Source organism: Schistosoma mansoni, chromosome 1, assembly GCF_000237925.1.
Source record: "Schistosoma mansoni strain Puerto Rico chromosome 1, complete genome".
NCBI lineage: Eukaryota > Metazoa > Platyhelminthes > Trematoda > Strigeidida > Schistosomatidae > Schistosoma > Schistosoma mansoni.
The window spans coordinates 38,289,091-38,311,964 of NC_031495.1; the positions used below are offsets into that span (position 1 = coordinate 38,289,091).

At 34.1% G+C, this 22,874-nt stretch overlaps 1 protein-coding gene across 1 annotated transcript; it reads right to left on the bottom strand.

The window, feature by feature from the left end:
- Positions 1–1,403: 1,403 nt before the first annotated feature.
- Positions 1,404–21,948, bottom strand: Smp_005880 (putative phosphoenolpyruvate carboxykinase). Its single transcript, XM_018794324.1, has 8 exons — positions 21,912–21,948; positions 20,161–20,279; positions 17,895–18,408; positions 15,318–15,667; positions 13,754–14,213; positions 8,311–8,577; positions 4,472–4,659; positions 1,404–1,736 (listed from the first exon to the last, which is right to left on the bottom strand). The coding sequence occupies exons 2-7, from the start codon at positions 20,263–20,265 to the stop codon at positions 4,475–4,477; spliced, it is 1,881 nt and encodes a 626-aa protein (XP_018648748.1). The 5' UTR covers positions 20,266–20,279; positions 21,912–21,948; the 3' UTR covers positions 1,404–1,736; positions 4,472–4,474.
- Positions 21,949–22,874: the final 926 nt, after the last annotated feature.

Below are 22,874 nucleotides of genomic sequence, written 5' to 3' on the forward strand. Positions count from 1 at the left end.
ACAGTCCGTTAAGCTTTGACTAAGTATTTGTTACCTAAAATTAACTCCTAGCCTCATCTTGAAAAAGAATATTCATATGACTTAGTCAATTACTCCTATCTATTGATTATAAATGATTAGTTGCAAGATATATGAAATGTATCCATGTAGTAAGTAATCGGTTAATCGGTGTTCAATACTATTCGATGTTCAATCTACATAAATCTGACTGTAACTAAACCATATAAGAAGTTGTACATTCATATACTATTTTGATTTATCTGTAAGGTCAAAGAAATCCATGTCAATAGTCTTCGTGTTCTTACTGCGTATTGTTGAATTTAAGGTTTTTCGCACCAAGTACAAGTCAGTTAAGCATTTCCGTAAACATATCAGTTACGGTCAAAACACATACAAAAATAAGCAATGATGGATAGTGGCTAGCAGTGGAATCCAGTTTGACACACGTTTCGTCCTATTAGGGACTCGTCAGCTGGATGTACCTGCATCTCAGAGCCGATTTCCACTCTGGGACTCGAACCCAGTAATCCACTCGGCCACTGAGTCCTGCTAGCCATTATCCATCTTTGCTTATAATGCTTGTGAATTAAGGCAATATCGAGGCAATACGTACAGTATGCACATATGCCAATTAGAGACTGACCAGTTGCAGTCCTAAAAACATCAATGGGAAGATTCAAACAAACAATGGTAAGTGAATTTAAACTTCACCCCACTGCACAAACAGGTGGCTATCAGGACTCAGTGGCTGAGTGGATAACGTGATGGCGTTTGAAGAGAACGGTACTGGGTTCGAGTCCCAGAGTGAATATCAACTCTGAGATGCAGGTACGTCCAGCTGACGAGTCCCAAATAGGACGGAACGCGCATCCTGGATTCCACTGCTAACCACTATCCATCTTTGTATCACAAGAATTGTTTTCATAATTGTCCTATAAATTAAGTGGAACAATGATCCCTTTTTTTCTAACGAGTATTATTCTTAATATAACTATCAGCAAAACCTAATCTGAATAATACCATTTTAAAAACTTTCAGTATGCAATAACAATACACACACATTGAATCTAACGTTTCATTCAAGACATTTCGAAATTAATCTAACCCTTACTTATGCTGGAAAGAACTGGAAAGGATTGCCCAGGACAGGGTTGTATGGAGAATACTGGTGTGTGGCCTATTCTCCTCCACAAGGGGTAACAGGCGTAAGTAAGTAAGTTATTTAGGCTTCAATATAAACAACATATCTCACGTACACAACATTATCATTTCACAACTATTGTCGAATCAATAATTCGGAACGGTATATAGTTGAGATCATGAGTTCATTGAAGCTAAACCACCATGGATAACCTGGAAGAACTGGACGACCGTTTCGGGACGGTAATGAATAAAAGAAAATAAATAAACTGTATGTACTGTATTTTAATTTAGAAAAAAAAAACAACTTGAAGAATCACAATCATTGATAGCATTGATAGCACTATGAATAACAGTAACGACAATATAAATTAATATTAGTATGAATAGTAGTAATATTAGAAGTGATATAAAAAAAAGTGATAGTCATAATTAATGTCTACGAACAACAATGAAAGAAGAAGACTGAATAGAAGTTAGCTAACAACGATAACAACAAGAAAACAAAATTAGAAAGCACATGAAGTTGAAAAGCAACTAGATATTGACGTTTTCTTCGTCGTCTTCGTCGTCATCGTCTTCTTCTTCTAATTCATCTTTTAGAAAGTTATGAGAAAATAAAGAAGAAACCACATAGAATGATTACATCTTGTAGTAATCATAATAATGTTTTATATAGGTGAGATCATGAGTCAATTGAAGCTAGACAATAACACCGTTGGATGCCGGCAGGCTCAGTGGTCTAGTGGTTAACCGCTCGCGCGCACGCGAAACTGATAGGTCCTGGGTTTGAATCTCACGAGGCGGGATCGTGGATTCGCACTGCCAATGAGGAGTCCCACGATAGAACGAAACGGCCGTCCAGTTCTTCCAGGTTCTCCATGGTGGTCTAGCTTCAATTGACTCATGATCTTAACTATATAAAATTATTAAAATCTCCATAAAACCCTCTTCTCATAATAATATTTGTTAATATAAACAACGGGATTAGGATGATGGAATTAGCGCTGAACTATACACTTCCAATCCTCGAAAGATCTTTCAGATGTTTACCCATTCTTACTCATCAGAAAACAATAAAGGAGAGATGAATGACTGATTATGCTAAGGGACTAGACGATTTGTACCAACGTATATCTGTGATAAGCTCTATATTGATGATATCTGTCTAGAACTAGGAATGAAGATTAGATACAAAGGGTTGAAGATTTTGGATGTAATATGGAGGAATATCTTTAATTACTTAGAAAATACATTGGTTTGTTAGAGCTACAATTGATTAAGGATATCGACTGTCATTTAAATAGATCAAGATATTTGTTTGAGTAAATTTACTCATTATACAGTCTTTGGACAACAGTATCTCAATGAGGTCCTCGATTTTATCATTAGTAAACAATATGCTATATTAATATACCCGTCGTGACCTTGAGGCGGTTTATACATTCCCTACTGGCTAAGCGATAGTGTTTGAATTTACCATTTTAGACTAGGGACCTGGGAGTTAATATTATCCATTAAAATATGTGGTTTTCACTTTTGATACGTTTATCATCGTGGATTAATGTACACTGTATAATGGGGATTAATAATTCCATAGTGTACAGGGTTTAATAAAATTGTCACAGATTCTTAATGATATACTTCAAAAATAGATTTCTATGTGCTTTCATAAAACAACTAAGCATATAGGACAGAGAATGGATTGTCATCAATGATATTGCATCATTTACCCACTAAATGAACCAAGCAAAAATGCTAGAATTTCAACTTTTATTGAAGTGAAAAAAGGGTGGTTAACCTCACACTTATTTCCTATATCTGACTCATGATCGTTGGTCGAATGATTCAATCGAGTATGTCGTGTGATCAAACCTTGAGATATACTGATTTAATGCCCATTTTAATGGCTAAACCTACTTTTTCGACTGTCGGACGTCTGATATCTAGTATCCGTTATAAGGTTAACTGGAAGAAGTCTTTACATGCAATACAATGTTTTTAATATGTTTGCGTAGTGAAATAGGTTTGTATTATTTCTTAAAACATTATCCGTCTTCATTCATTTATAGTAGTTGTTTGAATCTTCCCACTGGTGCTTAAGACTACAAATGATCAATCTTTTCTTGGCGTATATGCATCCTGTATGAAATACCTAAGGATTGATGTTGTCAGAAAAACCGTAAGCAGTGTTGGTTGGTGGATAGCTGAGGAATCCAAGATGCATGTTTCGTCTCAAACACCAATAAGAAAATTTAAATAACCAATAAAATTGAATAAACAATCACCCCATTACATAAGTCAGTAGTTGTCTAGATTCAGTAGTGAATAGTGCAGTGTCATTTGAATCGAATATCAACTCTGGGACCCAGATTGATCCAGCTAACTAGTTCCAAATAGAGACGAATATGTGTTCTAGATTCCACTACTGGCCACCATCCAACTCTATTTACCAACTGCCTTCATTTTAAAATATCGACTAGAGATGAAAGAAAAGTGTTCTCAATTAAATCGTCTTTTTTTAAAATCTAAATTAATACAGATTATTTTTCATAGTTGAAATCATGATTCAATTGAAGCTAGACCACCATGAAAAACCTGGAAGCATTGGACGGCCGTTTCGTCCTATTATGGGACTCCTCAGCAGTGTGCATCCACGACCGTCCAGTGCTTCCAGGTTTTCCATGATGGTCTAGCTTCAATTGACTCATGATTTCAACTATGAAAAATACTGAAATATCCACAAAATCCACTTCTGATCTCTAATACAGATTAATTAGTTAGTTGGGGAGTAATGAAATTTTGAATTCATTCACTAAAGAGTTCATTAAATTGTAAATATGGTAATTTCTATATATGACCTCAATCAATAGATTTCAACTTATCCACTAATATCTACACATGTTACAGACATTAGTGAAAATCTTAATATTGATTTTTTTTGGAGCCAGATTCTTCTATTATGAGGTTCTTATTGAGCGCTCTGGACAGTATTATCAACACCTACATGAAAGTAGGTTGATGATGAGATTGTTTGAAAAGATGATAATCAGCTCCTAACTAAATAATCTAACATAAAGAAGTCATCAACCCTAAAACCACTCAGCTGGTCTCTTCAACTTTATAGGAAGGCGTACTTGTAATCTTGAGGAAGTTGTTACTCCCTGTAGTATTCGAGATCACGTCAACCAAATTCAGTCTACAACATTATCACTAAATTATTCAGGCAGTGACTGATCTCCTGTAGGACAGAGGTATTTACAACTGACTTATTAACAAATTCTGTTCATTATTCAGTGATCAATTTGTATTATTGTTTAATGAAATTTACCATTTAAAGTTGAGATTGAATACGTTCACGTTGATTGTTTAATTCATTCTGAATAACATCTGGTAAATCTTTACCAACTTGTTCATGTAAATATTTCATTGTTTCATCAATATCCTCTAAAAGATAATCTTTTGGCAATGAAAAATTCTCATCCCAATCAACATCCAAACCATCAAAATTGATTGAACCTATAGTAAAAAAAAATAATGATAATAAACCAAATATGAAGAAGAATAACTCAATGGAAGGTTTATAATTTCACATTGACATATTGGAACAATTAATCTCTATTGGTATACGGCCACCTTAAGTATCTCCTTCTGTATGTTCATTTCTATTATGATTCGTGTATTCAATTCGATAGATATAGAGTATAAATCCCAATGAGATAACAATGCATGTACACAGTTGAGGAGCCTTGAATAGAACTAAAATGCTAATTTGTGATTACATTATAAGTCAATATCAAATATATTCTAATAATATTCGTAGTTAAGTAATTAAACCGGAAATTCTTACTGTTTATACCCACTTACAGGTAACATTTAGATCATACTGTGGTGTGGTCTACTTATATCCATATAAGTAGTATATGGTGATGGTCAGACATAGAATGTATTTCAGTAGATGATCGATAAGGAAAGAATAAGAATGAAGCGCGATCGATACGAAAATGCATGAACAATGAAATCAGAGAAGACGGTTTGATATTTGCAGATGGAACAGTAAAGATTGAGACAATTGATTGTTATTTTGCAAAATAACCATTTACTGTATGATTATCAGATTTTACTAAGATAGTCTGTAATTTGTGCCTGAATGCATTCGATTGTCCCCTACTCGTGTTCTTGTTCACTACATTATAACTAATAAAGAAGTCAGATGACATAGAATTTGAAAGGTTTTCATCATTTTCAATTATCAAAGAAATCAAACGTGAAAGTTGAAGAAAATCAATAAATAGTATGAAGAAGGAGAGGATAAATGAATTAGGAATAAACATTCGTAAAATAGATTAACAATTTCTGACTTAGAGTAAGATTGTTGTTCTAATGACTATGCCCATACACACACACACACATCACATTGTGATGAATTTGAGTCTACCTATTTATTAAATTTATCCATAACCTCAGTACACATATATCTTGATTTACACAATTTGGTATTGTTCTTGGTAGTAATCTGATAGGTGATTTACTTGTCTGGAAAGAAGATAAGGAAACAGGAATACTAATGACTTTTGTAAATCAAGTAATTTACTTAAAAAGCTACAAGCATTCAACAACGTTATTCGTAAGAACGAATAGACACATAGGCTTCCTTAGTATTACTTGTTTGAATCTTCTCATTGATGTTTAGGACTGCAACTGGTCAGTCTCTAATTGGCATATGTGCATACTGTGCGTATTGCCTCGATCAGGACTCAGTAGCTGAGTGAATAACGCGATGTCGTTTGAAGCGAAAGGTACTGGGTTCGAGTCCCATAGTGAACATCAACAAATCTGAGATGTGGGTACATCTGGCTGACGAGTCCCAAATGGGACGAAACGCCCGTCCTTGATTCCACTGCTAGCCGCTATCCATCTTTGCTTACATAGGCTTCCTGTTTTCCTATCTACAAGTTGTTATCTGTTGTTATAGGTTTAAACTAGCCAATGACACCTAACACATGGTACAACTTATCACTATGTTAAATTTTGTAAAATTTAAAAGAAAACATCTTAACACGTAACAACACATACGATATTTTACTAGATATCTAGTCTTGGAAATACCTTATTCAAACTACAGAATGAATTATCATCCACTTCACTTATTCATGAATGTGTGACGTAACTGTAATGTAATTACAATGCAAGAATGTTGACTACATGAATTGAATTACAAAACAATGATGGTCTCACATTTACCCGTTAGATTTATTACAATGATAAAAGATAGTGTAGTTGTACAGTCAAACATATAGTAACAATCAAAATCACATTCAATGTTCCTAGTTTTGTAAATGAAAGTTATTGTTGACCTTACTACAAGTTTTCAAGTGATTTTTTTTTGATGATCTGATGCCTTCTAAAACATTTACCTAGATACAGTTGTTTTTGTTTTACCGACAGGGTGTGCCAATCAGATATATCAGCTCAAGGCTAAATAATAAGTAAGAGGTGTTAATGCGTTTACGCTATTGATCGAGATTTGACTTCATTTTTTAAGGGAACAGTTATGTACTGATGTAATATTGATTGAAAATCTGGCTAAAATTTCTTTCTTTGGGTGGCATGGTAGATAAATACATATCTGTAAATGAATTCAACACGTATTCAATCCAGTTTAGCCAATAAAAGCTTGCTACTCAACTCTGAGTTTCTCCCATCAAGTATCTGGTTTAGCTGGCATATGAGAAGCATGTTAATTAGTAACACCATTAGATCGCGACGCAACAGATAGGTGTGTTCTTGATTGCAATGCAAATGCTTTTGAACGGTCATGCTCTTGATCCCTTTAAAAAATGTCAAAATTCTTACTTTCGCATGAAATATGGATAATACATGAATACAGACTGATAAGTGTCTCAAAACTTTTCAACTATAAATTCCATGTTAGATATAAATTTTTCTTCTGATCGATTTTTCTCCTCCTGGGCTTTCAATTTTCCTTTAATCCCAAAAAACGTTTTCTGTCCAAATTATTATGCTCTTTTTTAAATCATCCAACTTTTAACATTGGGATCTTTATATATTCTTGAATGTATCCAACGTCGAGCCACGAAATCAGTTCGGTGACTCAAATTCAAACCTTATGAAGAGCGCCTACAATCACTGAACCTTTACCTGTTAGAGTAAAGGCGTCTTAGAGATGACCTTCTTATGACTTACAGTATCCTTGACACTTCTGGTTATCCCCTCAAACATCTTCTTAAGCTTAGTCACAACACTAACCTACGAGATAATACCCAGAAACTGGTGACCCAACATAGCAGAATAGACTGTAGACACAACTAAGAGTTGTCAAATGCTGGAATTCACTGCCGACTGAGCTAGTCCAAGCGACTTCCCAAGAGTCCTTTAAGAGGAAATTTGACCTATTCTTAAGGACTAAGGATAACATATTATTATGATTTACCAAAATCTTTTTTTTTTCCTCTATTATCGTTAATATACCTAGGTTCTTGCCTGGAGGTATTGGTGATCCACTGCAACTAGACACGGAAGCCCATTAGGCGAAAGCTTCTTCTATTCCGTCCACAACCATTTGAACCTATTTCTCCATCTTGTTTCTTAATAAAATTTTAATATACAGTTAAATGTTTATCTACATTTTTGTGCCCTTAATGAACGGTGAAACAATAAATAAATAGTAGTTGAATTCATGCGTCAATTTAAAGTAAACCACAATGGAAAACCTGAAAGCACTGGACAACTGTTCCAGGTTTTCCATAGTGATGTACCTTCAATTGACTAATAAATTCAACTATTGAAAGTACTAATAATATCCAAGAAACCCCCTCTAATTATTAAATAAGTGATTTCCATTTCTCTTATTGATTTATACTCTTGACTCATTGATAGTAATTAGTTGTAACTGTATGAAATCAAATATAATGATCAAATAGGGGGGGGGGGACTGTGAAGATTATAGTAATTTTAGTAGTTGAATTCAGACGTCCATCTAAAGTAAACCAAAAAGGAAAACCTGGAAGCACTAGACGACCGTTCCAGGCTTTCAATAGTGATGTACCTTCAATTGACTCATAAAATTCAACTATTAGAAGTACTATAATATCCCAAACCCCCCCCCAAAAAAAAACTGTACACAAGTTAGTAAATCATTGAACAAACCTTTTTTAGGTAATATACCAATTGGTGAATTTACACCGATATCTTCACCATTAACACGTCTTAGAATCCAATCAATAACACGTATATTTTGTCCAAAACCTGGCCATACATATTTACCTTGTTTATTTAAACGGAACCAATTCACATGATATATAAATGGTAATTTATGTGATGGTTTATCCATACTAAGCCAATGATTTAAATAATGTCCAAAATTATAACCAACAAATGGACGCATAGCCATAGGATCATGCATAACTTGTTTACCTAATTATAGATCAAAAATAAATAAATAAACAAACAAACAAATTTGGAGAAAAGATAATTAAAAAAAAACGAAAAAAAATCGATATCGTTACCTGAAATGAAATGGTTTATGTAAAATGGTTAAATTTAATTGTATGGGATAAATTTGAGCGATCGATGGATGACCTTGGGAAAATTCTCAATATTTCTAGCCAATCAGAAAACAGATAATAGGAGTAAGTAAATTATTATGTAAAAACGGAAGGGATTGAATAGAGACTTTTTATCGATTATGAATTTTCTCTAATTGTCTTCTAATCATTTTCATCATGAATTCGGCTTATTGCTGGTAGCCTGTTTGAACATCTGGGTTACTTATTCCTGCCATTTAGATATTTCAACAAGTTATCAAATTTTTATTATTATCAGAAGGGGTTTTTTGGAGATTTCAGCATTTTCATAATTGAAAGCGTAAGTCGGTTGAAGCTAGACCACCATGGAAGACCTGGAAGCACTGGAAGGCCGTTTCGTCCTATTATGGGACTCCTCAAGAGTGCGCATCCGATCCCACCTCGCAGGATTCGAACCCAGGACCTACCAGTCTCGCGAGCGAGCACTTCACCGATAGACCACTGAAACGGCATCCAGCGGTGTTAATGTCTAACTTCAACTGATCCACGGAGTTAAGCAACCGTCCACCAATTGTCTTCAGTGAGTTGATATCTCACAACAGACGTGGTTTGCACTCCACTGGTCACTGCTTCTCACTAGAACTCCATGATTTGCCTCTCGAAGTCAGTCACTACTGAGCATATGATTATTATTATCAGAAGGGGTTTTGTGGAGATTTAGTATTTTCATAATTGAATGCCGGCTCAGTGGACGAAACGGCCGTCCAGTGCTTCCAGGTTTCCCATGGTGGTCTAGCTTCAATTGACTCACGCTTTCAATTATCAAATTTTGTTTGTTTTAATTTATTATTATGGTTATTAATTGCATAACCTATTCAGTTGTGTTTATGAGAGGTATACAACCTTTCACTGTACAAGTTACGAAAGGCTTAATCAGAGATCTCGTGGTTGCTAACAATATACAGTGAAAAGAATGTATATGATTCACATGTCAATTGACTGGACTGCTAACTTCTAACTGGTGACCATTCAATAATTTGTCGTCAGGATCGACCAAGAAGTAAGAAATGGAAACTTGTTGAAATACATTGTGTTGAGAATTTTATATTGTACCAAAAATATAAAATTGAATAAAGCTAATAATAGTAATAATAATAAATTCATGGAAATAATTTTAGAGGTAACTCTTTAGGGATCAACTGCTTGGTTAAAAAGATGATCGATTTTAAAATGAATCCACTTAACTTTCAAAACTTTCGGTGTTTACTCTTGCAGTGATTAACGAAAGTTCAGATGTAATCCATCATCAATATGGTTGATTATTGTGATTTGTCTGTTAGAATAAATGTAATGATTATTTTGGTTTCTATTATCCATAGTATATTGTTTATTTTATGCCTCAATATTGAAAAAAGATATGAAATCAAATCCTCTTTGATTACTTATTTCTATTAATAAGCAATACTGTGGTGTATGCCACTTCTATGAACAGAAGAAGTATATTTCACTCGTCAGGAATAGAATGTTTGATAGCATAAGTTCCAGCAGATCGAAGAAAGAAGAACGGGAACAGAAAGTGATTGGTATGAAAATGAAGGAACAGTTAAGTCTGAGACAATTGATTGACATTTGCAAAGGAATAGTCAAGTTGGATTGACATTTTATAAATGAAGCACTTACTGTATGATTCTCAGATTTTACTAAGATATTCTGTAACTTGAGTTCAAATACATTCGATTGTTCATACTAGTGTCTTGTTCAATACATTACTATGAAATATTTTTCTGGTTAACGTTATTTTAGATAGTTTTTCTACGGGAGAGAACAAACCAGCTCCCAGTTAAAGAGGAAATTAGGAAAAGATGTTGGAAGTGAATAGGACATACATTAAGGAAATAACCGATGTTCATTAGAAGGTAAGCCCTGACTTGGAATCCGGAAGGGAAGCGGAAAAAAGGGAAGGCCAAAGAAAACATTACGCCGGGAAATAGAAGCAGATATGAAAAGGATAAATAACAACTGGAAATAACTGGAAAGGATTGCCCAAGATAGGATTGGATGGAGAATACTGGTGTGCGACCTATGCTCCTCCACGAGGGGTAACAGATGTAAGTAATTAAGTAAGTAAGTTATATAAGTTTACATTTTTATACAAACATTTTTCTTTTCATTATTACAAACAAGTGAATTTTTAACAATCTAATTTTATCTTTTTTTGTAACTAAGGTAACTATGATTTTTAAAAAAATCCAAATCAATCCTCATATGGTATAATAATTAACAATTTAATTTAATAAACATGTGTGTTTCGACCTTGCATGGTGCTTCCTCAATCGATGGTAACTATTAGTATATTGATAAAATTAAATTTTTTTTAAAAAAAAACAACTAATTTTACCAATAAATCAATAATCAAATCTGAATTGAATAATTGATTTTATAAGATTAAAGTTTCAAAGATTTATGATAAAAGTTTATAATTAATTAAAACAATCTATTCATCAGTTCAGTAGAGATTCCTTATTTAATATAGAAAGTTAAATGTACTTATAATGGCAATTCGAACTGATGTACGTACGTACGAAGTTCTACGTTGGAACTGACTGACTGACTTATAATACAATAACTATGAATACATATATTCACTTGGTATGTATATTCACACAAGTGAATATCATTTCATCCCATTGCATAAGCAAGGGTGGCTATCAAAGCTTAGTAGCTAAGTGGATAATACGATGGAGTTTGTAGTAAAACGGTACTGGGTTCAAGTCTCAGAGTGAATATCAACTCTGAGATGTGTCAGGTACATCCATTCGACGAGTCCTAAATAGGGCAAAACGCGTGTCTTGGATTCCATTGCTAGCCACTATCCATATTTGTTTATATGAATGCGTATGGTTATTAAAACATTAAGAAATATTCAATCATTTATGTTTTCCCAGTGTTTTAACAGTTAACAACTGATTGAGTACTCATGAACAATCACTAATTATATCCAAAAGCATATTTAATTATAACCAACAACAAACAAACAAAAATCACGTCTAAAATTACTTGAGTTTGTATTTAAACAGAAGACATTCATTAAAGGTTAAATATCTTCTAGAAAATGTAATGTAGCAAACAAGAACATAGGCAAGAACAACCAAATGTACTTTAATGTAACATTACAGAATGTTTTGGTAAAATATGAGAACCATAGAGTAAATAATTCATATAAAAAATATCCGTCAGTTGTCTCAGACTTTATTGTTCCTTAGTTTCTACATCAACCACTCTATATTATCGTTCTTTTCTCTTCAACTTTCTCAGACTTTTACTGCCAGGATTTCACTTACAATTGATCATACATACTACTTATATCTATCGACATCAATAGCATATACAGTAGTAAAACTATCAAACACTCAAACACTTTAATTGGGAAATCTGATTTGATCTTATCCCTCATATTTTCCAATGGTCAACAATTACAATGTATCTAACACTTTTGTGTGTTTTATGAAGCATTTAGTAAATGATTTCTGAAATATAAGAATGTATTTTTTATCCGAATATTCAATATGTTATATCGTAGTGAAGAATAAACTACGGATAACTTCTGAGATCTACTAATGGACTAATATTCCTGTTATATAACTATTCAGTAATTAGATTGTGTATATCTATATTCATCTCACTATAAGCTTCATTTTGAACTATGGATTATTATTATACGAATTACTGTCCCTAAATTATATTCAGTCTATTGATTATTGTCTCCCACGTTCACAGCCACATTTGGCTTGATCTTGTACAAATATTACATTCTATTTTATGGTGTGATGTGGTCTGTTTTGTCTGGTCTATAAACCAAGTATGTTTGAAATAAATGATTCGTATAGTTGAAGCACTTATTGATGTTCTGGACTCAACTAGAAGGGCTAGGCGGACAAAGGACCAATAAGGACTCTAGACTACTTATACCGGTCGAATGTCATTGGTTTCACACAGTATTAAGATAGGATAAGTTGTATTTCGATTAACAAACAAATCACGTGGTAAAAAGCGGGCTATAAATTCACAACACAATATAATCCAGAACTTTCAATATATTTGTGTTTTCCATCCAGTATATTGTACAGCGGCTAAGTGACGTTTTCAAAGCAGACAGTTGTGCTGAATCTCAAATACATCGAATAAACAACTTACATCAAAAAATATATATATACACTTTGATGAAGTAATCATTGAATGAATGAATCGAAAACAAAATGCTTAAAGGAACTAGATATAGTACATATATATTGAATATTGTAAAACACTTTGTCGGATAAATAAATTCAATTGTAAGTATGAATTTAAGAACGGTGGAATTGCTTAAATTTACTTGGTGTTGTTTGCCTGTATCTTCTCATTGTTATTTAGGACTGGAATCGATCAGTCACTTATTGGCATATGTGAATCCTGTGCGGACTGCCTCGATATATGTCAACAAGGGACTGATCAATTGCAGTCCTAAATAACAATGGGAAGATACAAGTAAACAATACCAAGTGGATTTAAACTTCACCCCATTGCACAAGCAAGTGGCTATCAGGACTCAGTAGATAAGTGGATAACGCGATAAAGTTTGAAGTAAACGGTACTAGATTCAAGTCCCAGAGTGAACATCAACTCTGAGATGCAGGTACATCCAGTTGACGAGTTCCAACTAGGATGAAACGCGCGTCATACTGGATTCCACTACTAGCCACCAGCCATCTTTGCTTATAAAGATGGAATTTCTTATTTGTGTAAAATTATATTTGAAATAATCTCAGCGACTAAAATTTAAAGAATTCTAACATTACATCCAGTACACTTGTTTGTACTTCTTTAGGGTAATAATCAAAATCAAACTTATCAAGAAGTTCAAATGAGTATGCGAGACGAAATGTTGAGACTATTCAGATTTCAATAGCTGAGATCTTACAAAAATGATGTCTTCTTCACACTCGGTACCAAAATTCTGTCAAAGTATTCGTTCAAATATTGACGAATATTTTTTTAATTGAATGAATTAGTTTTTATATTAAAATTACCTTTGAATTCAGCAGCTGCAGTTGCTTCCGATTTTAATGCTGCACCTAACATAACACCATGTTTCCAATCAAATGATTGTAAAACTAATGGTATACCTTCAGGTCGACGACCACCAAAAATTATAGCTGAAATTGGTACACCATGTGGATCTTCCCATTTAGGATGAATAATTGGACATTGACTAGCAGGACAACAAAATCGTGAATTTGGATGTGCTTTCGGATCTTTACTTTTATCAGATAATTTAACATGATCACCAAGCCATGTGATAATTTCTGTATCAGGACTATATTGATCCTCAAGTCCTTCCCAAAAGATATGACCATCTTTTGTTTGAGCAACATTGGTAAAAATAGTGTTTTTCATACATGTTGCCATTGCATTTGGATTAGTTTTAACATTTGTACCTGGAGCAACTCCAAAGAAACCAGCTTCTGGATTGATTGCTCGAAGAACACCCTAACATAGGTGTAGGGAAACATAATCATGATAAGTTGTGTAGATACAAATAATAATTATTATTATCATTCATACTATTAACTCATTGCAAGGTTCAGGCTCATATATTCGACTTTGAGCCATACTTCAAGTATGAGAGCTAGTGATAATGCACAGTTGCCCTAGATCAAGTAGGTGGATTGTGTTTCAAACCTGGAGCTCACTGGCTGAAAGCCCAATGCCTTAACCACTAAACAAACCCTTCAATCATAAATTAATACTAAACAAATGAGTGAAAATCTTATCTACCATTGGAATTCAATTTAGGATTCAAGAAATTTGGGTAACATTTAAACATGAAAACTGATGAATATTTACAAATAACTGTGAGGCTAGGAAGAGATCCGGATTAGCTTGCCATTCACAGGTTTGTTGCCTGACATGCACCTGGCTTCGTGTTGGAATGCATGTACGCTGGCTTAGCGGTAAATATCCTAGGCTGCAGTGTTAATCATTAATTCTATGCATTTGGGTAACCGATGTATGGGATTATTGGAGTACAACTTGAGTTGTGGATCACTTGGCTCATGTGTCGATGAAGAGTACAGCCAAATGTGTGAATTAATGTGAACTGCATACTGCTTTGAACATCGACATCTTGAACGCATATTGAAGCTACGTGATATCCTGTGGCCACACCTGTCCGAGGGTCGGCTTTTCATCTATCATGGCGCACATTAAGTCGTGGATTTGGGGAGTGCCTTTCGGCATGTAAACCTGTATATCAACGCGTGTTGTTGGTCAGAAGCATGTGGCATATCAGTGTCTGACCGGTCATTTGAACTGTTTAAAATTACATCTGAAATGACTTTTTTTTGATGGAATAGACTTAATTTATTTCCAACAACTATTTTATGTTGTAATAGAGAGATACTGTTAATAATAATACTTTTAAACTATGAACACTTATTAAAGATTGTTATCTCAAATCACTGGATAAATTAACGATATTTGAAACAATTATTTCCGAATTTGAGCCTCAATGATGTTATAAATAGAGTTGCTAAGATCTATAAACATAGGCATGATGCATCTTCGATATTAGAAAAGAAATTAAATACTCACATGTTCATCAAAACGCATCCATGCTATATCATCTCCAACACATTGTACTTTCCAACCAGGTAATGATGGTTCAAGCATAGCCATATTTGTTTTACCACAAGCGCTAGGAAAAGCAGCAGCTATAAATTTCTCTTCACCTTTTGGATTTGTTACCGACATAATTAACATATGTTCAGCTAACCAACCTTCATCACGAGCAATACAACCAGCAATACGTAATGCAAAACATTTTTTTCCTAATAATGAATTACCACCATAACCACTACCAAAACTCATAATTAAACGTTCTTTAGGTACATGAGAAATTATAGTTTTCTCTGGATTACATGGCCAATGATTGATGATTTCTCCTAGTAAGTGAATAAACGAAAAAGTTTATTACTGAAGAGATTATAAGTATTTCATAGTGACCAGTAATGTATTCCAGGAAGCTAATGCTCTCTAACTTTTTGATGTGTTAGCTTAATATCTTCTGAAAATTATCGAATAACGATGTTTTAACTAAGATTTCAATCAAATAATTATCGCTTCGAACATTATAGTCGCAATTGATCGACCACTGGGTGGTGATCAATGTCATGCGTGTCAAGTCCTTCTTAGTGCTGACCGAATGCTATAGATCAAGTCTCTGACTGTGAAGCTGAATGACACGGGATCGAATCCGTCAGGGAGCACCAGTTTCCTCAAGATTACAGGTACACCTTGCTGACGAGTGCCAAGTAGCACGAAACCCGGGTCCAGGGTTTACTGTTAACCACCTTCAACCACCATCTTATCTCAACATTATAGTGTTATCTACAGGTCAAACTCTATTGAAGCGTCTCAAATGGGACGAAACACCTATCCTGGATTTCACTCTCAGCCTTGTTCTACCAATTCTACTATCTACTAGATTCTGTAGTTGAACAATCATCGAAAATGATCATTCACTCGGGTTCATTAGGCGTTTAAAACCAAGATGAAATATAATGAATCTTTCTGAACCATTCCAAAAACCACCTCATTTAGGCGTTTCAGATTTAAAAGATTAGTTTTCTGGACATTGTAAGAATAGCTTTCATTTTTAATTACCCAATAACCGACTTGAATACATATAAAAAACTAACTCCTTTGACGACTTCATTCCATCTACACTTTGTTTACCCCAAAATAACTCATGTATATGTCTTCGCAATTTTATTGACCTACAACTTTTATTCAAAAGTGATTTCATCTAGACATTATAAAAGACAATTGTAACTTAATTATTGGTTTTACTGTGTAGTAATAGCTAATCCATTCCCACTAGAAGATTAAGAAGACTCTTGAGATGAATAGAATATACATTGCGGAAATCATCAAACTGAATCGCAAGGCGAGCTCTTACTTGGTATCCTCAACACAAAGAGAAAAGAGACAGACGAAGGAACATAATTCCTTGGGAATTTAAGGCAGCGACCAAAATGATGAACAACCGATTCGAATTAAACAATCAGTATGGAGGGCAAATTTATTATTTAAAGACAACTAAAGTGACAGTAATTCATAAACGTCTTGGAGAGGGTGAAAAAAATACTTTTACCCTTTATCAAGTTGAAGATAACAAAGTAATCTACTTATATCGATAGAATCATTTAACTATATTCTAATACACTCTTCAACGAAATTACTACTGATATGTTCGTCAATATTTGGCTGATAGTTTGTTCAGAAACGGCTTTGCACTTGAAGTGAAGTTAATTGTAGGTAAACAATTAAAAATAATGAAGTAGGGAAGAAATGAGTTATGAGTATCGGGATCGTGGAGATTGTTGAATTTAATTAAGATCACGAATTAATCTAAGTTGGATAACCATTGAAAAACTATAAACACCAAACACTTGAATTCATTTAGTATTGTTTGTTTGAATCTTCCTATCGATGTGTTGGGACTGCAACTGGTCAGTCTCTAATTGGCATATGTGCATACTGTGCGTATTGCCTCGATATAGCCTTAATTCACAAGCAAGGTAAGCAGAGATGGATAGTGGTTAGCAGTGGAATCCATTTTGACGCGCGTTTCGTCCTATTTGGGACTCGTCAACTGGATGTACCTGCATCTCAGAGTTGATGTTCACTCTGGGGCTCGAATCTAGTACCGTTCGCTTCAGACGCCATCGCGTTATCCACTCGGCCACTGAGTCCTGATAGCCAATTGCGTCCTGGATTCCACTGCTAGCCACTATCCATCTCTGCTTACTAAACACTTGGTTCATCCTAATATAGTACTCTTCAACATTTGACCCTCATAGTCCAGTCACCAAAGATCGAACCCATAGCTTTCTATAGCTTGTTTTCATGTTTTTAATAACTTTATAACTTAGGTGGGTTATTGATCTCTTTGAAATAAACAAATTCTTTGAGTTTGTAATTTAGCTAGGTAATAAAACACAACAACTAAGAAAATAGACAAATTCACAGGTTGTTGATTTCTAGTAGCTTTCCTGAGTATTGGTTTCAATATAAATCCAGAAACATGTATAATTCATAAACAACCCACATAAATCAGGACTTAGAGTTTTACACTAATAAGAAAAATAATGGTCTTCTTACACTTACGATGAGATGAGGTGGGGCACCCAACACTATGAACGCATCTGACAAATTCCTTCTTGGATTCAATGACTTTCCATACATCTGGATGCATACGTGTCATAATTATCATACATAGTACAACATAAATACTATCAGTTATTTCAATCCCAACTTTGCTCAATGGTGATCCAATTGGACCCATACTGAATGGAATCACATACAGTACACGACCTTCCATACAGCCAGGGTAACGGTCTTTAATTTCAACATCCAAATCACCAGGTGAAATCCACCGACCAAGAACACCTTTAACTCCTCGAGCTACATCTGGCACAGTATCATGTTCATGTTCTGAACAGATCCAAGTTTTTGATTCAACACGAGCAACATCTCTTGGATCAGTACACGTAATATAGTTGTTTTCATACGGTGGTAGTTTATGCAAGGAACCCAATTCGACCAACTTTTGTGTAAGTTCTTGACGTTCTTCTTTGCTACCATCACATATGTACACTCCTGTTGGTTTACATATTTCTACCTGATTTTGTTCAAGAAAGATTTAAAAAATGTACGAAATATCTCAGAATTAATGAAATTATTTTTGGAAATGTATAACAGCGTACTTTAAAACCTAAACGACATATTTAAGCGGCATACTGTGCATGTGTTGCTAATGAATATCAAAGAGAGTTAAAAATTTGAAGGCCAATTTATTCGTCGTCTATAGAAAAAACTATCAGATTTGCATTCAAACGAGTTCAGTCTGAAAATGTGAATCCCTCGAACAGACTGGTATAGGTGAGAGAAGAGATTGCTCCATAAGTTACTAAAATGGTTTAAAAATCTCATAATCGATCTAATTTTCCTCACTGTTGAATAGTTTTTTAACAATTCTTATTTTAGTGAATGGTATTCGCATGCTTAACTAATTATTTATGACAACAACCAGTTTATAAGGATACTGTTACTTTTATGTACGCTCTGCAATTTAATGAAGTGAATACTTAGTTGGTGAGCTCATAGCTATGTCTGAAACCTATACGGTACCATGTGACCCGCTTTTTCTCTGGCCCTAGTTAAACATTAGAGATTCATGGAAACTAGGATCTTACAAATTAAGTCGATCAAATTGATTCCTTTATAGTAAGTCTGTTATTGTAGTTCATCATAGTTACAAGGAAGGAAGTAGTAGATAGTACTAATCGATGACATGATAAGTTTTTATTTTAAGGACATTTTAAAAAATGGTCCTACATACCTTTGAAATTTCATTGTGAATAAACATATGAGTATTTAATTTAGGTTAGAAAATTCAACCCACTGCATCTTTTCGATAATTTATAAAATGAACTATACATATCAAAGTTTTCTCCTATGGTTTAAATGACGTTTTCAAGAGAGCACGTTGGAAACTGTAGTGATCACTGAAATCCGTCTTGTTCTGCGAATCTAGTCATTTATACATCATTTCTTCAAACATCGTCTGGTTATTTAATGTATTTTTCTACATTATCCTGACAGAAAATCGTTCCAGTTCATTTCAGAGTAAAGTTTGAGTTTAAATTTTTCAAACATCTGATAAACTAGAATTATATAATTGGCGACCCTTAACTATGATCATCATATATATATATATAAGCGTTTTATTTGAATATAACAAAAATGCAAGCGAATATTCATCATTGATCTTATAAGAAACACTTTTTGATGTTACACTGATTGACTAGATTTGATTAAAATCCATCTCAGGCTTGCAAACACATTAATGCATTAATGTTGTTGGTTTTACAACCCATTTGTCGCTGAAAACTTTGAGGTATGGGACATATACGATAAGAAGACCATGTATTTCAGTATGAAACTCTCACGTACTTGCATCCACCCAAATTTATACTTTATAACAGGGTTAACAGTAATTAGAGTTCCATAACATGTTATCGCAGGTGTTTTATTCACATGCTAAGTGTTTCTCATTTTAATTTTAAGTCATGTGATCGAAGATGGAGTCGCTGATTGCGAAGCTAAAAACTTGATGATAAAACACAAAACCCTAAAGAATAGTCCACAATCCCAATCTAAAATTTCCCTGTTATCACTTTATCTGAAAGCTAAACAAACAGACTAGACGCTAATAAAATTATTTAAGTTCTTGCTAGATAACTCTTCGAAAAAATCTGTGGATATGGTTCAACACATCAACAAAATTTGTAGACATAAAACGATAGTGCCTAAATAAAGGTTAAGAATAATCTAGTGTGATACAATAGTATCTATTTGTAATATTACTCACCCATTTACCAACAAATCGTTGAGCAGATTTAGGCATAGCTTCAAACTTCCCCTTAATAACTGGCACGGATCCCAAGCTTGGTGACTCATTACTCTCATTCCACATGTTGTAAAGTCTTTCTAAAAGATAAAAAACTGTTTACCATGTGCCATGATCAAACAAATAATCTTTACTTTATGTATAAGTAGGGACTAAATGGGCAAAAGATATGTTCCATCATGAAAACAGGAAGTATAAAACATGATATACCGATGACAAAATGGAGTTCAAAAGGTTCATAGTACTTTGAACCATTTTATGTAGACGTAAATCGTTTCACCCGCATACTAAATATACACATATATAGTGCCTCTCTAAATTGATCAGCGACTAGGTTTGTTATATCTAAGTATATGCATATATAATACAGCATGGGTAGAAACTAAGCAAGCTGGGTTCATTCTCCAACCGGCAATGTGTAGACTTTATTTCGGATACATACTTATTCCAGACACAATACTTTAGATATTTTTAATGGCTTAAGAATCCAATCGTAAGACAAAAAGATGATTTGACAAAGTTACATATCATGGAGTTTTTTTAAACTACCTATATTCTGCGTTATTCGCTGTGTCACCTTTATTCTGTACGTCACTTGACATGTACAAGATGATTACTTCTTTCCAACATTACCATAGATATTATTTGCTGCAAAGAAATCCCAGCTTAATTTGGTTAATTTGGAGAGCTTTTATTTCATTACCAGTGGCGTAGTGAAGCAATCCATGAAAACCATGAACTATGTCTTTAAATAAAAGACTGATAAAACATGGGACTGTGTGAGCAATGATCTTTGGAGGTATTGAAGAAGAATCGCTGAAATGATTAGAAAAAAGCCACCTAACACGTCAGGTGTGGTAATGTTGGTCAAAGGCCTTAGAATTTGTTGAGCTGTTAACCAATTAGAATAAATCCGTATCGACCAGTGACAGCCAGTCTGTTCCGTGTTCAGTTTTTGGGGAAGCTAAAATAAAAATCTTAGTGGCAAGTACCCACATAAGTCCTGACATGCGAGCAATCACCAAAGTCTCATTTGCTTTGTTTTTCTACACTTGTCAAAGTATGGAAAACATCTTTTCTTACTATTTACAGTGATACATGTGATGAAAAAACTAGCAAGCACTCGAAAAGAATAAACAATATTAGGTATACAAACATAGGACGCCGAGAGCCATTATGTTAACAATGACGGGTCTTACTGGACCATGATAAGTCCAAGTTACTGAAAAATTGAAAAAAGAAGACTATGTACATTAGATGTCTCGTGCTATGTTTCATGTTATACCTTATTGATGACATTCATGAAAAAAAATATCACACAAAGTCAGATGAGATATACGACTGGTAAATTAAGACAACCGTTTTTTATAAAAACCTGAACCAACGTTCAAAGGTGGTAGGAGAGGCATGAAACCATTTGGTTTAATATAGCAAGTCATTAATATGTTGACTGGATTACTCGGAATGTATTATCTACTCATAACTATCATACACAATGTATAAATCGATAACAGTTCCACCCAGATCAATTAATGAATTGCATTTGTGAACGGAATGAAGTGTAAGTTAAGTTTCACTATCACTACAAACAATACTCCAGGTTTTTAGATGACTATCTAACTGAAAGCATGAAATAAAGCAGAAACATATTACAGACTATTCACAAGTGAAGTTTAATATGGCTTTAAAACTAACATTCTGAAGGAACTCACTTAATACAGAAATAACTAACGAATACCGATTGTCGTGAGCTTAAATATGTGCCAAAAAGAAACAGAGTCATTGGTTCGAAAAAAGCATCACAATGATAAAAGACATTTCCGTCACTTTGTCCGTCAGATAGCATACTATTATTGTTCTGTTGCTAACAAAACCCTTGTTTTTTTCATTTCTTCCCATATTTGTCACGCGAAAAATTATCTGCCAAAAATGTTTCTGATCAACAAATTATTTTCATCTTCGGATGTAGCTCTCTGGATAAGATGCATTTGTTACTTCCGATAAGGAAACCTCATCGGGCTTTTGGACTCTTATTCACTTGTTCTAAGGCATTCAAATCTCTTTCAAGGAAGGAGGGTTCAACAATATTGTTAGAAATAATAAGAGTGAAATTTATGGATGCGGTATCGTCTCACATTATCTATCAGATCACAGTTCAAGCTTCATGTGAATAATTCAAGGGTGTTTACTCAATATTTCAGATTTCTATCAGGTTATTCCACGGCGAAGCCCATCATTATTATTGTCTGCGAGGGTGATGCACAAAATCCAATTTCATATGGCTGTTTGCTTTCCACTGAGCTGTTCTCGTAGAGTTAGCTTGTAGGCAGATGAGACGGCTCTTATTAATACAAATCAAAAACTAAAATTGTGCCCGTTGATGTAGGCGGTAGACTGGCATTAGCAACACATGTCCCAGCCAACTCAGTGGATTTACTACCTCATCAACCGACTTCCTATCTTTACCTAGCACCTTTTCCCTAACGAAGTCACTGCCTAATCCTAAAACACATAGCAGATGCTTCCAAGACATGAAAGATTATTGTCTAGTTCGGTATTATTACATTTATTTTCGCTACTATAAAAATTTACCTTGTTCCAGAATCATAGATTTGTAATTATGTGACCACTCTATCCATATGACCTTACGTGGAATTCACATCAATGTCTATACT

Coding starts and splice junctions, on each gene's coding strand:
- Smp_005880 (XM_018794324.1), bottom strand. CDS start 20,265: ATGTGGAATGAGAGTAATGAGTCACCAAGCTTGGGATCCGTGCCAGTT. Junction 14,214..15,317: donor GGATGCGTTTTGATGAACAT/GTGAGTATTTAA, acceptor CACCTATGTTAG/GGTGTTCTTCGAGCAATCAA. Junction 4,660..8,310: donor TGGTATATTACCTAAAAAAG/GTTTGTTCAATG, acceptor TTTTTACTATAG/GTTCAATCAATTTTGATGGT.